The 17,992-nt window shown below is 41.4% G+C and overlaps 1 protein-coding gene across 1 annotated transcript in view; it reads right to left on the reverse strand.

Annotated features, from left to right (window-relative positions):
- Window positions 1–16,808: 16,808 nt before the first annotated feature.
- LOC103134963 (eukaryotic translation initiation factor 3 subunit H) overlaps window positions 16,809–17,992 on the reverse strand; it is a 72,094-nt gene continuing 70,910 nt past the window's right edge. The window contains exons 7-8 of the mRNA XM_007547522.2: window positions 17,565–17,697; window positions 16,809–17,089 (exon numbers count right to left, since the gene is read on the reverse strand). Of these exons, the coding sequence (XP_007547584.1) occupies window positions 16,995–17,089; window positions 17,565–17,697 (228 nt within the window). The 3' untranslated portion in view covers window positions 16,809–16,994. The remainder of the gene's footprint in view (window positions 17,090–17,564; window positions 17,698–17,992) is intronic.

The raw sequence follows: 17,992 nt of genomic DNA on the forward strand, positions 1-17,992 counted from the left end.
GTTGGATAAAGACCAAACATTTGGAATGTCTTCCTTCTTCCCGGACCGCCATTTTGAAACTGTACCTCATCAGACTTCACCGAACCTCTTCCTCAGGTGGAATGAGGAAATCATAAGGAGCGAAATGGTGCTGTATGATAACGTTAATATGAGTTAACACTAAAAAACAGGCCTTTAAGCTTGAAATAACACTAACCTTTTATCTGGCAGGTTGTTGGTTAGTGGTATCTAACCAAGCCTGATCAACAATGACAAGCTGGTAATAAAACTAGGTAATAGACTGACACACATAAAATAAGCAGTAAAAATAAGAGGCTGAACAATAAAGATTGACATGATAAGAGTAATTATGCTGCTTTGAAAATCCTACAAAATGTTCAGAAGAGTACACAAACATTTCTTTGGTGTAACTGAGCAAAAACAGGATTTTTTTTTTACTATTACAGAAACCTTGTGCCAAGAATAGTATTAATGTAAACAACTTTTAGGGGGTTTTGAGAGCAGTGATAACATTAGAGTCCAACAGCTGCTGGGAGGAAGGAACCACAGCGACGTTCCTATGTGTATTCAGGATTCAGCTGCCGCGCGCTATAGAAGCTCTCCAGTTCTAGAGTCACTAATGGGGTGGGAGACGTTGCCCAAGAGTGATGATTTTTTTTATTTGACCTTATTTTTTCTTGTCTCCCACTTCTTGCACTGGGTGGAGGGAGCGTTCCGTGACGGGGCTGGCCTTGGAGATAAGCCTGTCCAGCCAGATGGTTTCAGCTGTCGATAAGCTGCTGAAACACCAGACAAGAAGCCATGCATCTGTTTTTTTGAATATGTATTTCAACATACTTGTTCATTTGTTAAATACTTAACTTAAATTTAAAGTTTCAACCATAATGCTCAAAAGGCAGACTATGATTGTTTTTTTTTTTTTGTTTGTTTGTTTTCTTTTTACAGTGTTAATTACTGAGAAGGAAATTCGGCCATCCAAATGTTATTTTCTATAAAAGACAACAAATGTGTCCTCTGCTGCTTATTTGCATTCAGTGATGAATCGACTCCTCCCCCCTATTTGTGATCAGTGTAAGTGCGGTAATAAAATACGGCTGTGCAGAAATTTGCCATCTAATTCTGATAATATTTTACCATTGCTAAAGAAATCTGGAATGGATCGTCTCTTGTTCACAATTTGAATACTTTGATCAGACCTGACAGATTGTTAAAAATGGGTGAATGGTAATGAACTTCTTAACATTTTCTCTTTTCATAAAGTAGGTCCGGGATTCCCATGTTCTTGTCGTACCTCTCTGGGTACTCCAACTTCCTTTTACGGGTCCAAACACATCGTCAGGCCAGCTCACCTCTCTTAATTGCCAATAGGTGTGTGTGTGTGTGTGTGGATGGCTATCCGGTGTGTTCATATATGGTCAGTTACAGATTTCAATACAAGACCGTACATCCTAAAAACTGATATGGTGATAACTCAGTTTTGCCTAAAATGAAATGCATCTTTCTTGCAGCTGAATGTGTTTCAGTGAAAGCAACAGGTGCACACATGCTCCTTTATCAGTAAAACATGCGGCAGACATCCGTTTTTAATATCTGTTGGTCTTTGGGAGACATCGCACATGTTCTTTTTTTTTTTGCTTGTGTGAACACTCAGTTTATCGATCTGAACTCTGGATTTATCAGTGCGCCTGCAGTAAAGCAGGCAAGCTATGAGTCTGACCTTGAACTGTAATATTCCTGAGACCACTCTGAATCTTGTCTGAAACCAAAAGGCATCAACACCTCGGCCACATTTTTGACATTAGTGTCAGAGTTGTGGAAACGGACGTGTCCATAAGTGAAGATAACTGTGCAGAAAAGGCCAATTTAACCAGCAAAATCTGTAAAATAAGCTGCAAGGTATGGAATCAAGTCAGTATATGGGTGCCAGTTGTTCAGGCTGAATATAACAGATGTGTAATGGAGGGGTGGGGGGTTTCTTTTCAAAGGTCTAAAATAACTTATCTAGCTTCAAATAAAAAAGAAAAAATGTTCGGAATTTTAAAAAAAATGTCTTTCCCTCAAGGACGAGCATCAGCACCGACACTGCACCGGTTTGGTAACAGTGTTAGAAAGAATCCAAATCGATTCAATCACCTTGGAAAAAGAGTAGTTGTCCTAATATGGCAGGACATGCAAACAACCAAATGGGCAAATAAAACAATCTTGAGACCAAACATGTCCCCAGAGGAGCTAGCAGGCAACGGTGGCGTACTCCAGAAGAGATCGAATGGATTTGGGACACGGCCAAGCGAAAAACAAGGACCAAAAATAAAATAAAATAAAAAAAAGAATGAAACATTAAGCGGAGACAGCAAAAGGAAAAAAAGCAAAAAAAAAAGGAAGAAAAAAACCCCGCTAAATCTTACATAGAGAGATGAATAATTCAAAAATAATGGGATGTTCATTACTTCCATCTTACTGGCACGCAGTGGGGGGATGAACACACCTAAATTAGGTGCTGCTTTTCATTTTGAGAAACAGACAGACGACATTACACCGAGAGTGAGGAGGAGTGCGCGAGGAGGTGAGCTGAATGTTAATGTTTACCTGCTGGAAAGAAATATTCAAATGTGCATCAGTCAATCTGGGGACACAAGCTGAGGCCGAGGCGTGGAGTGCATGATTGAACATCAAAGGGCCGAGTGCTATCAGCATTTATCTTTGAGATTCACAGCTGGTAGATAAGTCGCCCTTTAATTGTGGCTCTGTCTATCGTAGGTCACAAGCGGCCCATCAATCACTGTACCCGGGGCAACCTGGCACCGCCAGACTTAAAAGGAGCAGAGGGAGGACGACGAGGAATTATAATAGATGGATCCTCTTGCGTATCCTCGTTTTCTTCATTAGTGGGGGAAACATTTTTGTTGAAGTCAACAAAAGAGGGCAAAGTCGCTTAAAAGTTTTCTAATTTAGCCATTTGTTTGAAGTGAATGAAAAGTAAACAGATTCGGTTTGCTGAGCAGGAATGGGTCGGCTGCCGGTTTCAGAGGCGCTAATAATGTTAAACTGCAATTATAAATCAAAATGTTTTTAAACGGATGCGAGAGAAATACGTGGAAGAAACTTTATGGCACATAGAGCAAACACAGAGCTGCCCCTCCCTCCCTTATTGCTGCCAATAGGCTGACCGTTAAGGTTTTTGCTCACCTACAAAAAATAGTATGTGTTTGGAAATATTTCCAGGTGCAAAAAATACAGACGTGGCATAAAAATGCGAGGAGCGTCACCCATCAGTCCTGTTAAGCCAGAGCTGTGCCATACAGAGCTACGCTTGGGGAAACTTCGAGTGGCATGTCTGTTTATTTTCTTGCTACCTGAGCAGATAGCCTGACCAAGAGGACATATAATCAGCTTGTTGTAGCTGTGTTTTCCTGTAGAGAGTAAACACGCCCCCACCTGTTGCTGTGCGCTGCCTGCTGGCTGAAAGAACACCACCATATGCTCCCTGGCTAACACAAAAGAAAAATGTGGGTGTTAGAAATATCTGTGGTTGTAGAAAAGAAACTTTGCATAAACACTACGTTAGCGCCACTCGTCTTAGTAAAGTCAAATGCCATTGCTGCATTTATACTTCAACTATTTACATGCAATTAGCATTAAAAGGTGGGCAACAAAAATGTGTTTTCACAGTAGGAACTCAGAAAATAAAAAGTATTTCAGACGTGCATTTGACAAACCATCTGCTCTTTCTGGACTGTGAGCATCCAGGTCATGTTTAGTCCGAGGGGCTTGGAGGCACAGAGAGAATGGAGGTAAACAACTGGGATCGACACTAAGAAATGAGGTTCAGGTCAGTCTGCTGGCTTTAGTGAACGTTACACTGAACGTCGCACAGATTTGTCTGTGGATTCTGAAGCACTGCAATCAGAATCTTGAAAACTGTGATTGATATCCATCCGCTGCAATGAGAAACAATACAAGTAAAAAACCCCTGAAGAAAGAAATGGGAGGAAAAATGAGAAAAATACGTATCGTCATAGTAACAGTATATGAGCAACACCCCGTTTGTTGCTGAATTACAAACAGTTTCGTCAACGTACGTGTTTTAAGATTCTGCGAAATTTTTACATGAGGGAATGATGCACTGAAAATCTCAACCTTCTTAATTTCTAATGCTGACAAAGTCTGCTCCGTTAGACAAACACCGCTTAATAACAAATGGAGTTTCTGTGTCGGAGTAAGAACCGAATAAAAAAAAATAAAAAAAACATTTCCAAAGGTGTTTTAGGACATAGAGTCCCAACAGTGATCTATAGGACAACGATTTGCTGGAGAAAGTTAAAGAAAACTGAAGTTGTGGGGTTATTGTGTGAGTGTTCATCACTATCCGTCCATCCTTTTTAAAACTTAAGTAGCTGTTGGAGCTGTTTTTATTGACTCGCTGTAAAATACCTCAGTGGCATTTAAGAAATGCCCTTTTCACTGTCCTGTCAAAAGGAAGATGAGAGAATCCATACAAGTTTCATAACTGTAAATTATCAGGTCTGCAGCCAGCAGCCAATTGGCTCAGACTTGCAGACATTTCGTCAATGATGGCGAGTGATAACCCCAAATATTAGACATTATCATACAGTACCGTGAGCGTGGATGGAGACACAAATGTATTATTAAGGGGGAAAAACAGAGAAGCTACTCTTTCTAGGAGCATGTGGGAAACTTTACGCATGGTGTCGAGGAGGGCGGCGGGGGCCCACTAAAAAATGGCCACAGTAGAAGCCACATTCAGCTGAACCATTCAATGAAAAACTGTTTGTTATAAAAAACGCTGGTGGTTTTGAATGAGAACCTACTATAGGCATTGATTTTTTTTCTCTCTCTCTGTTGAGTAAACTCCCAGCTGGCCTCAGTGGGATTTCCCTCCAAGGCACTTCTGCTCTTGCTTCAAATTTTTAACCCGGAGGCCATGGCCATCTTTTGTACACAGTTAGCCGGGCTTCAGTGACCCAGAGTGGCAGCCTTTCTTAAGGCCTGTCATATACAGCCGCTATATACAGAGAAACGGGGCTGCAACTTGGTTTTCTAAAACTTTTGAGCTAGCCGCCGCCCCCGTGGACTACACATTTAGGCCCAAAATTATTCATACACCGGGCAGAGTTGGAGTTTTTGTTGTCTTTCAAACAAAGGTTGCTGTCTGACTTGAAGTGGGACTGGCAGATGCTATAAGAAACAAAAGAAAGAAGGGGTGTCACTGTGTAAAGTGTTATTGCACTTTATTGATTTACACCAGCTCAAAAACTGCCATGTTTAAATTGATTTGCCCTAGTTTATACTGCCATTTACTTTGACTAAGTTCTCTGCATCATGTTGTGAAACATCTACAAAGCTTTATGTTCCCACAAGCACACTTGACCCTCAGGGAAGTGTTCTTGGGGTGAAATGCGAGATCACTGAGGACAAATAATCCAGTTTTGGATTTTTATCTGAAGCTCTTTTGTGCGTATTCAGAGAAGTGGCCTCCTCACTGCTCGGTATCCACGGCGTCCATCTGTATGCAGCGTCTGCTGGGATGCTGCTTAGTCCGTTTATGAATGCTGAGAATCCACAGCTAAAGATCATCGGCGATGGTTTTGTTTTTGCTTGTTTTTGCCATGCTTGTCACAAACCGACTGCAGAGCGCTGATTGATAAAAACAGCTGTTCCCACAAACTCCAGGCTGAATTTAAATGCAAATAAAGTTTGGATTTGGAAATTCATTGTTGCCCTTACTCGCTGAGGATGAGAAGATAATATTGATGAGACAGCAGGAAGGAAATCATCTTTAGAAAAAAAAATACATGGTTGTATTTCTCACTGTCAAACATGCAGAGGGGGGAGAACACTGAGCAAACAGTCTTCCATTCTTCATGCTGCCTCTGTAGCTGATGCTAAGCTAACATGTAGCCAGATGTACACCCCTCTACAGACATCTGACTAGACCATATCGATTTTCAAATCTTTCTACATATTTTCAATTGGATGCAATTGTAGATTTTCTCTTGGCAATTCTAACATTCTTTGATATAAACTATTCCTCCTGGCTTGATATTTAGGTGAACCCTGACCCTATTTTCAAGGCTCAGATGGGTTTTAGCTTCGTCCCTCCTCCAATCAGCTCTGACCGAAATTCCATCCGCACGCTGATGGAAACAAACATCGTCACGGCCTGGACTTAAATCTGCTCAGACATTTTTGCAATTATCTACAGACAAAACCACTGTATACAAAAAGGCGTGCCAGGTTCTCCTTCAAAAATGCATCTTGGCATGCAAAAGAAGAACAAACAAACAAGAAGAAGAAACAGAAAAACATTCCTCGTAAAGCAATCGCGGCCTTCACTAAGACTCGGTAACCAAGAGACAAAGTATCTGAACACCACATGTAGCATGTGATTGATCTTGAGCAGTAGTGCCCTCAGAGGGCTGGGGATAAGGCGCGACATTAACGATGGAGTGGGATCACGACGACGCACTGCAGCCTCGCCTGAAGCTCACGGATGCATGTGACAGACAGGGTATCATGCTCTGAAACCTTTCTTGAAAGGCTCCTGTTGCTGCCGTTCTGGGGATTAAACCAGCCTCATAATGGCCTGCGGGATTTGTGCCACTGCTGGGTGACAGCCGTCAAATTGGGTGGCAGGCAGAGGCGAATCGCAGCCCAAAACACAGTGCTCAGTCCATAGAGTTGCCAGTCAAAGATGAAGATCTGTAGGCCATAACGAAAAAAAAAGAAGAAGGATAGATACGGCCAATAAAGAGCTGTCTCTGTGGCAGGTATGCGCGGAGCTTCGCCACGTGAAGAGACGTATTAAGAGGCTGCTGCGTTGGGTTTTTGCGTAAATAATCCCTGAAATGCTAAATTCCCTAACCCACATCTCTTCCTACAACTGCATCTGCTCTTGTTTTGGGGATTTGCAAGATTATTTTTTCCACAGGAACTACTTTACACCCTCAACAGCCACTCTATACAGAATCCACAGTTGCCATGGCAATATCTGGGCAAGAAAAAAAAAAAACTGGAGAGAACGAGGGAGGAAAGAGAGGGGAAAAAAGAGAAAAAGTATTCACAGTTGACAGGGAAATAACGGGTTTCATTATGAGGAGCCAGATGATTCTCTCTATCACCATTGGCAGCTCGGTGGCAGAGCCGTGGATGAGCAGTGATAGATTACTGGTAGGGTCAAGGTGCTGCGGGCCGCGCTTACTGATTAAATGAGCCCAAACTGATACGTCTGAGATCCCATCCCAGCCTTCTCCTCAGGAAACTAAACAGACAAATCCCCGGATCCTAATTAAAGTATTTTTCCCCCCCAACCGTTTTCCCGCTGTTTGCCCGGCTAAAGCCTTCCTTTCCAAGCTCGGCTCAAAGCACGTGGTTTAGCTTGATCTCTCCAAACACCAAAAAAAAAAAAAGAGCAGCTGAACTGAAAATTGTGGAGGGGGGAAAAAAAAATCATTGGGAAGGCATAAGGAATCACTTTCATATATACAAACTTTGCTCAAAACTATTGCATCAGCAGGCCAGAGGTTCTGCTACTGTGGTCTTTCTGGGAAAAAGTAGGAGGGAAAAAAAGAGCAAGAGAGAGGAGAGAGAGGGAGAGAGAAACTTCTGCCTGATATTTGAGGATTTTCATTTTCACCAAGTCACAGTAGACTCACGGTCTATTTGGCAGGATATAGCGTGGGAGGGACAGGGAAATCTCAAATGCAGCTGCTGTTTATCAGTTTGAGCGTACATCTCCCCTGCAAACAGTTTAGCGTCTCAAAACAAAGCAGCACAACGAGGAAAAGACACTCAGCACATCTAAACCCACATCATTACCTCGAGTGGGACCGGCAGACACACAAAGAGCGCGAGGAGCCGAAGACTGAGCGCTCCAGCGTCGTGTTTTCGTCGAAGGCACTCGAGAAAATTCGCTACATTGCTACGGTTAGCACTTATGGTGGAACAGGAATTATAGATGATTGTTGATATGAAGTCGTTTAGGATTGTCTAATCCATTCGCTGACGAGTCAGAGAAAAAGCCAAATAATCACTGATTTGCACTCATGTTTGCTTTGATCTATATTTAGATTATTCTAATGCATGAATTTGATTCAATATTGTTCTCTGTAAGTTAATTTGCATTGACTAGGCAGAAGCAATCAGTTTTACTTATAAATCACATTTCAGCGACAAGGCAGGTTGCGTCATAAAAAACACAAAAACAAAACAACATAACAACAACATACAGTCACCCACTTAGGAACCAGTAACAACCATTGATTATAATTCAAAAGCAGCTCTAAGATGAACCTCTGTCCCACTTTCTAGTGTTTTTTGCTCTCTAACAGGTTTTCCTCCCCAGTTGCCTTTTATTTAGCTTCATCTATCTTCTCATCATTTTTAAACAACTTTTCTGTCCCTTCAAAACAAAGGTAATCCCATAGCATGATGCTGTCACCTTCAATGCAGAGGCGAAGTGAAGTGTTATTTCTGCTCCACAATTAGCTAAAAACTATTATGCATTCATGCCACAAAGTTAGTTTTTATTTTATATATATATAAAAAGTTTAATTTTCTTCCTCCTTTGTGCTTCTTGTTGTGGTTTTTGGCTGTAATCTGACTGAAGTGTACGAATACTTTTGCAAGCCACCGCATTTACGGCTTAAGATCCTGAAAATTGCCGCGGGACATAAAGACAATCGATGACTCTGACGTACAGCAGAGGGGACCTGTCCTCAGTGGAGGGATCATGTCAAAGCAATCAACATCTCTTCGACCTTGGGGTCTCACAAGTCAGTCATGTCAGTTTGATTGGCATATGTGCTGCAACAAACTTGCAGCTAATCGTGATGCTGCTGACCTGTCAAAAACCATAAAATAAATTAACAAGAGGGGAAGCAGAAGTTGGGACTGAATTTGATGATCGGTAACTAAATGTGTATATTAACTTTTTAACAGCGGCTCTACAGAGGTTCACGTCCGTCTGTGTGTGTGTGTGTGTGTGTGTGTGTGTGTGTGTATGAGCATATTCCTAATTTCTGCCCCACTTTAGTAGTATGCTGTGTATCCAGCAAATGATAAATGCCCTGTGCTATAACCCAGTAACTAAAATTGGGCCAGAAGGAGTGTATTTATACATGGTCTCCTAACTTCTGCTGCTTGTTTGTAGGGTGTAACTGTCTTCTGAAATATTTACGGTGGTCAGAGAGGAGGATGGATGTTTCACAATCAATACCAAAAGAATAGAAGTGAGAACAGCTTGTGTTGGGTTGAGTTTACCCCAAAACAAACACCTTTTATAAACCATGAATAATATCTTGGCAGAATTTTGGTAGACAGAGTTCAGGTAGATTTTGGCTAAATTTGTTTAGCTCCAAATAAAGGTCAAGATTTCTAACTTCAATAGTAACTTAATGGGATCCTGGTCTTTGTTGGAGGGTGTGGCCATAGTTCTGTCTCAACCATCCTGTGTAATAATTAGATGTGTTTCAATTGTGTGCAGCTGAATCAGGCAGGTAGCCAACCTTTGAGCTTGATGCCACCACCACCGTGCTTCACTAGCAGTAAACCCTCGCTAGTGTTATTTGACAGGAATTTAAATAACATTTACTCTGGTTAAAAATATTAATAAATGAATTAAATTAGGACAGTTTTCATTATTAGGGAAGTAGCAGTGTTTGTCAGCAACATTTAATTCCATAAGATACGGGAGAAACAATAAACAATGCTGTTAAATACTGAACTAAAATGCACTACGTGATTTTATATAGTCCTTTCTACGTTTTTTGCAGTAATTTTAGAATAAATCATGGGGGGAAAAGTTTAATTAATTCTCCAAAATAAATAAGTCTGATTTTTTTTTCAACTTCTGGGTAATGTAACATTTTAACAATTTGACACTAAATGTGTATATTAACTTTGCATGCAGTTGCATGTTTGGTCACGCTTGTACTTTGGTCCTGCAATGTGTTGCATGTTTGCTTGAATGCCAAAGAAAAATTAGTTTCTTCTTTTGTTGGAGAATGTAAAAAAAAAAAAAACTAACAGATTGAACATGAGACTTTTGTATTTGAATTTAGCTACTTCATAACATATTTTTTAATATCAAAAACCAAGAAGGCATTATCTTTAAGAGACAAATTATTAGAAATATTTTGATGTGGCAAATTTGTTGAGCACAAAAAGGTGATTTTCCTGCCTTCTTTTATCTTCTTAGTCTTCATTCTTGACATGATCTTGATGTTTCATTTAGGTGTATTCTTCCTGTCATACTTTCTGAAAAGAGCATAACATCCGCCTGAGCCACTCCGACTCCGTGTTGGTAGCTTTTCTCTAGGATCGCTGTCCTGTGGGAAGGTCCAACTGTGCCCAAGGCCAGGTTGTTCTGCAGACTGATTGGAGTCTGTCTCAGGAGTCTTAATGTAGTCCTGCTTTCCATGGCTCATCTGAAGACTCAAGGATTGAACCCCCCAAGGCGAGCAAGACGAATGTGAGTAATTTTACTACAAACGTTTCATGACAGGAACTACAATGCTTGACTCCAAGGACACGACCCGCAGAGAACCGCAGTTAACCAAGACAGGCACACAAAGCACTGGTCAAGAAATCAATAGTGACTTCACCTTTAAATGCACTTACATCACATCAGCGAAATGATTTAGCTCACAGCTAAGCAGGTAACACAGTGACGGTGACAAAGGGATTTGACTTACAGCTGTGGAAACATCCAGCAAGGTGATGAACGTTGTTATGTACCGCATTTGACAATCCCGCCCTTAAAGTTTCCCCAAGTCTCGTATTATCGAGAAGAACTTCACACTTGACCTTGTGGATAACTTTCAACTGAAATGTTCTTGGAAAGTTTTTTGCATTTTCATGACTGTGCAGCTGTCAGTAAGAAAGATGTATACATAGATTTCTCTAAATTGGACGGATATTATGTGAAAAAGGAACCGTTATTTGATCAACTACATATCGTCTCCCTTATGTCCTGTTTAGCATTTTTACAGCCTTTTCCTTTTCAGCGCATTTAGGCTTGTAGCTCACACTGTAGTAGTTACATTCTTTTTTTATGGATAAAGTCGAGAAGAATGTTAAAAAGAGTAAAGTAAAAAGAAAAAGGAACAAGCTCTAGGCGACTGAGCACACAGTTATACATTGCCATAGTAACAGTGTATAGGATACTGAAGTCAGACATGAATGCATGATGCTGTCCAGCTTTGTCAGCGTTGGACTGATCCAACATATTTTTCCATAAGGAAGACAAACTTTAACATGCAGTGTTTGCATGAAACATGGCAGCAGTCCATCTGTAGTTTGTTTTCTCATCATCCAAATTAAGGGCTTGGATGAGAAGTCAAAGCACTGATGTACAGTCAGACATTCACTTTAAAAAAATCATCAAAAACCAAGGTAACACAGCACTCTGTACTTGAGAAACTTTATGCTCACAAACAACACTCAAAGCTGTGTTCTCATCCCACAGCTTTGGGTTGCTCCCTCTCTTGAAGCCATGAATCTAATTGTTTTGTAATCACCCAGTCACTTTAATGAAACTCAGTCTGATTTCCTGGATAGAGGATCTAACAGTAAGAAGAACATAAGAGTGCTTACTCTCTCATTTTTGTATGTTTCCCTTACATTAATAGTCTATTTAACATAGATTCTTCGTCAAGAACAAAAATTCTTTTGACATTCATGTTTTGCTGTCACATATTACGTCATCTATCACAATTTCATCTGTACTTGTTTCTCCAAAGCCTCTTTTTATGCCATTTTAAGTAGATACATGTCCTTAAAAAACAGTGTAAAGGTAGTTTGTGATTTAAAAAAAAAGCAAAAAAAAAAGCCAGGTGTTCTGGTTTTAAAACATGATCAAATTTGTCTTTCAAACTTGCTAAAGCAAAGCTTAATTAGAGCTCTGCTGCCCAAAATAGGAAACAATTTCATGATTCCCATTCGTGAGGGGCAGATAAAGTTTGACACAGATGTTGTTACCACCTTGCGCTTGTCGTCGTCTTCTTGACCTCCTGCAGTGACAACATGGTTTACACAAACTACTTTGAAGTCAAGTTATATTGCTGTCACCTTAGATACCATTTGAAGCTTTGTCACCAGTGCACAGCAGGAGGGGGGGGTCCTGTCTGCGTGACCTCACATAATGACACTGGTCCAGTTAGAGGATGGTGGGATGAGGGGGGAGACGTATAAGGTTCATGCAGAGTGAGATAATCGTAAATTCACCTTTTAAAGGTCAATATCTCTTTGTGCTGACTCAGATGGAGATGATTCAGACGCAAATTCAGTTGCAGCTTTTCAAATAATAATAAAAAAAAACTCCACAAAATTTCTTTATGCAGAAAATCTTATCACGCAACAAATCAATCACAGGAACAGGTGCGCCTGTCAAGGTAGCAGAAAGCTTAATTAATGAACATCAGCCAAGCCCTCTGGTGTAAATTAATATTTTTCCTTCATGCCAGCCTGATTTAAGGCAAGAAATGATTTCCGGCTCGAGTGTCACTGTTCTAATAAGCGTTTATCATATTGCTTGACTGGTAATTACTGTTAATGACATTGTGCCGTAGACAGGCAGGAGCACTACAAGTTATTACTTGTCTTGGCAAAGCCGATGACAAGTAAAATAACATCACACGCTGAACTGGGACAATGCCGTCTAAACGCAGGTCCAGAGAGGAGCGCGCACGCAAGCGAGTATCTGGCGCTGGAGGGTAATTATAACACCACGGACTGAACAGAGATTGTTCAGCGAAGGGCGAGAGATGAGCTGGTTTTAGGATCCCTGTTGCCAGGATGGACACTGGTGATGAGCTCCGAGGAGGACGAGGAGGAGTGTTCATAGCTTCAGGGGTAAATCTCAGATGTGTGGCAATGCTACAGAGGATAAGCGTAAGAACAGCTTACACTTACTTACATTTGAGGTATTTAGCCGATGCGCTCATGCAGGGAGGTTTAATGCGATGTTCAAGGACACTTGACAGGCTGGTTACTGATCAGCGCAGGTTTTATGCTGCCTCCATCAGCCAGGAAAGTTGAGGATGAAGAAGGTTTTAAGAAGGTTAGAGTTTGGGTTGTTTTTTCCCCTTTTTTCCTCGTGTTTGAAGCATACAGGTCCACCAGATTGTCTTCTCTTTGATCCACATCGCAGCTCTTCGAAGAAATCCTTAAAGTTTATTTCCAGGTGATTTACAGTCACAAGAATGTACTTTTTAAGTACATGCAGCTTTTTTAAAGCCAGCTGGTCGCCCACAGAAAGCAGAGACCTGTTCAGATCAATGGAACTCAATATTGCTGACAAGATGTAGATACTCTTAGAACAACCGATACACACCCACACAGAACGTCTTTCTGGCTTTGCAGGGATTCTTGAACCTAAACTCAGTTTACACCTTAGCCCTAAACGTAACCCTTAACCCAAAAACAGCATTTCTTCTTATGGGGCCCATAAGGAGCAATGGAAGTATTTGTTGGAAAAATGGGCTTTAAAATATCAAATCAAATCGTCACCGTTCTAAAATGATGACCCAAGTCATTTTTTTTTTTTTTTTACCAAAAGCGATTTTTGAATAAAATTCCCTACCTCTTTTATACCAAAAAGTTATTTAGGTCACAAAAATCCTTTTTGGCAAAAAAAAGACGTAGGCCATTATCTTAGGAAGGTGACAAAATGCAAGGCTTTATAATATACAGATCTTTCAGGTTTTGGGGTTTCAGCTCCTTCCAGAGGATTTTCTATTGGGTTCAGATCTGGAGACGAGCTTGGTCGTTACAGAATGTTGAAGTAGTTCTTACATTGTCGCTCTTTAGTTCTTCTGGCTGTGTTTCGAGTCATTGTCCAAGCCAAGCCGTAATCCATCTTCTTACTGGATGAAAGAGGTTTTGCCGCAAATTTTGCAATGCATGTCCCCGTCTGTCCTCTTCCTTTTCCAGAACAGAGTCGGGTTTCCACCTTCTGGCTCAAGGTTAGGATGCTGTTCTTGAGATTGCATTTATCCCTCAAACATGGGAGCTGGAGTTTATGCAGAAAAGTTCTACTTTGGCTTCATCTGACCACAGGACCTCCGTAGCCTCCTCTGAATCGTCCAGATGGTCATTAGCGGACTTCAGACGGGCCTGGACATGTGGTGGCTTGAGCAGAGGGACGTTGCTTTTGCGCTGCAGGATGTTCATCCATGATGGCGTAGTGTGTTACCATGGTAACCTTTGAGACGGTGTTCCCAGCTCTCTCTGGGTCAGTGACCGGGTCCTCATGTGTGGTTCTAGGCTGATTTCTCACCTTTAACACGATTGCCGATCCTTCATGAGGCAAGATCTATGATGGTACCCCAATTCAAGAGAGACTGACAGTCATCTTGAGATGTATTTTCTAATAATTGCTCCGACAGCAAGTCATTCTCACCAGGCTGCTTGCCTATTGTTCATAGTTCATCCAAGACTTGTGTAAGTTTACAGTCGAGTCCCTCGTGTCCCTCTCTGGTCTTTGCAAAAGTGGAGAAATTAGAGTCTGATTGTGTGGACAAGTTGGTAGATGATCAAATACTTAATTTATGCAGTAAAATACAAATAATTAAAAAAAAACACAATGTGATTTTCTTTATTTTCTACCACAGTTGTGTGCCTTTGATGAAAATTACAGACCTCTCCACTGTTTGTGAACGCGCAACCTTGAAAAATAAAACAGGTATCAAGTATGTATTTCCCCCTATAATTTTAATATAGTTTTCAAACACTTTGCAACATCTGCATCCTAAAATTATAGATTTGTAAAACATCTGCCATTCACTGGGAGTTTCAGCGCTACAGAAAGCAACACTAACTGGTTCAACTGGCTGAAACAAGGCTGGAGCCGAGTTCACGCAGAGATGAAGCAGCAGGACGAGAAGCCAGCGGAGGATCAACTCTGCAGGAGTCGTATATGTAAGGTGGTGGTTTCCAACCATTTTCATCATCCAGCCCAAAAGAAACTCTGGCAGATGACTTGTGATTATAACTGATGGAGGTGCGCAAGCAAGGTAAAGATTTTCACAGGAGCAGAAAAACAAACAAACAAAAACAACCAGACTGAATATTCATGTTTTTATCCATTTATGACACCGATTTGGTTCGTTATGTGGAACAGCAAAATAAATTACTGCCAAACATTTAAGATCTTCTGGAGGTCATGCCAAGAACGCATACTCACAACTTTACAAACTAATCAGGCCCAGAGCCAAACCGATAAAAACCCTCGTTCTGTATCTACATCGTCAGTTTTGATGGCTATAATAAAAATCATTTATTCTTGCCTTTAAAATTGGTCAGTTACAAAAAAAAGTCAAAAATGTTGACATTGACAGAAATCTTCTTTTGTTAAAGCATCTTAACTGCTACATTTTCATGGCTAATAAGACTTTAATGACAAAAAAAAAACCTTTACACCGACTTATCCCTGCTAAATAAAATAACCTAATAGCATCACTTCAATGGATTCAGGGGAAATGTCATTAAGGACAAGGCTGCTAATATTCCTGTCATTCAGACCGAATTAGAAGAGGAGAGTGGCCACTTTAAATGGAGTGGCGCTTGAACACGTCTTTGTCAACTGGTTAGGTCCAAGGACACACATGCAGACTTCGTCAACAGGACTTCACAAACCAGAACACTGTCACAGCTTGCAAAATTCAAGCCAAATCAGTCTTTAGTGAAATCATCATGAGCTTCAGTTACTTTTAAAAAACAAGACCAGAAAGCATCAGGATTGTCTGCACAGTAGTTTTCAACTAAAGGACTTGGAATGGCAGCAGGCGGGTTGTGGATGTTGGCCTCATTTTAAGAAAATTACACCGTCAGTCTACAATAAAACACACCGACATTCTGCACAAGGAGTGTCTTAGAGTTATGTCCTCTGTTGAATCCTCATTCAGACAGTTTGGGATAGAAAAAAAAAAAAAAAAAAAGAAAAAAAAAAGAAGGTAAACGCTGTCAAGCCAACAGTGAAGCTTCCTGAAACCCTAAGTTTGGGATAAACTCTTGTCCGAGACGGTGGACTCACTCACAATGTTGCCCAAAAGGCACTGCAATCTGCAATGCAGAGGAACTTTGGCCAACAACTCGAGAACAAATTGGCAATAAAAACAAAACACTGAAATTTTGGGTTCGTGGCCAATAAACTCTCCAGACTTCGATTTTATTGAGTGGAATGGATTTCATAAACCAATAAAACTGAAGCAAAATGTCTAAAATTGGAGGTCAGAGTTTCATAGAAACACCTCACAAAAATAGTCTAGAATAATAATAATAATAATAATAATAATAATAAAAATATATATATATATGATAGCAGCGGAGATTACAGACAAATGGTGGAAGTCATGACTTATTCCACAAGGTTGCACAAGTTCCCCTGTCGGCCATTTGTGAAGACATTGCCCTGTTTAATAATGTATGAAGTTTTCCCATTAGTCTTTGCCTCAACTAAAACTTCTTTTAGAAATAACACTCAACTTTGACTCATGCTTCTGCCTCCGTTCTTTTTATAAGGCATCTGCTGTTCCCACACGAGGAGGCAGCACAACAGACCGATTCCACCTTCGTAAAGTTTGAGCTGCAGACAAAAAGCACCCTGCAACAACAACAACAACTTCAATGTTCCTGTGTAATTATTTTGGAGTTCCAGCTTAGCATGTCAACGTTCTGGAGGAAAGCAGCCATACGCAGAGCTATCCCCGAGGTTTGAGTTCTACAATTTGCTGTCGGTCCAATTAGAAGAGGATGGTTTATTGTGACAACACACGAGGAGGCAGGAAACGTAGAGATGCAGGATTTTATTTGAAACAAAAACAACGTGTCAGACACAGCTTTCACCCAGATGTAAGCATAAAAAAAACTGGAGATTTCTGCTGACAAAATAAAAGATGAGTGATGCTCCTGCAGCTGGCGGCGAGGTGGTTTTTGCATCTCCTTTGTCTTTCGGCGTCTTCGCTCTCGTCTCTCCTCTAGTTGTGGCCTTGGAGCGCCTCGGCCATGAACAGCTTCCCGAGGTTCTGCGAGGTGAATTCCTTCACGTTCTGGCAGTAGTTGTTAATTTGCCCTGTTGGAGGATTGCCACATGCATTCACACGCCCCCACACACACACACACACACACACGTAAACGCATGCACACACACCCCGGAAGCATATGTACATAAACACACACGAGCATTTGTACAAACACAAACATGCGGAGGAGGGGAAGAGAAAAAAAAAAGCAGCACAACAACAAATTAGCGGTGAACGGAGTAAACGGTTGGATCAGATCGTTGTCGGAAAGGGTGGGAGCGGGGAGCTGAAAGGCGTCAAACAGCAGGGAAAAAAAGGGGCGGTTGAGCTGGAGACTCAGCCAATAAACTTTAAATTAATGTTAATTTTAAGATAATGGCAGAGATAATTGCTAAACAGAACCTGAGCTGCTGCGAGCTGAGCAGAGGCGGCTGATGGGATTTAGAGAGGAGAGGTGGGGGTGGTCCTCTGATGCCGGTGACAAAAGTCTTCAGAGTGTTGGTGTGTGTGTGTGTGTGTGCATACCTGCGATGAGCAGTGTATCCATGCGCGGTGGCGCCTGGGGGGGCTTGAACAACTTGCTGATGTCCTCCTCCGGTAGCGGGGGCTCACCTCTGCTCTGTCGCTGGGTGTTCTCCTGCTGCCGCCTCTGGAGGTACTGCAGAGAGCGGCCCACAAAGGAGAGGATTAGTAGGGGCAGATGTAGAGGGAGCAGGAGGTTGGGGGCTGGGGGGAAAGCATGAGATGACGACAAGAAGATGTGGGAGTACCGAAGGAAATAATAAAATAAATGTAGCAGGTAAGGAAGCGGAGAGCGGTAGAAGAAGGAAAAAAAAAAGTAGCGGGAGGCGTAAAGTCGGAGAGCACAAAGTAAGAAAAGTCGAAAAACAAAGTGATGAAAGCAGAGATGGGGAGACGGAGACAGAAGAGCTATAAGTGCTAACAGGAATGGA

Source organism: Poecilia formosa, unplaced genomic scaffold, assembly GCF_000485575.1.
Source record: "Poecilia formosa unplaced genomic scaffold, Poecilia_formosa-5.1.2 Scaffold0, whole genome shotgun sequence".
NCBI classification, from domain to species: Eukaryota; Metazoa; Chordata; class Actinopteri; order Cyprinodontiformes; family Poeciliidae; genus Poecilia; species Poecilia formosa.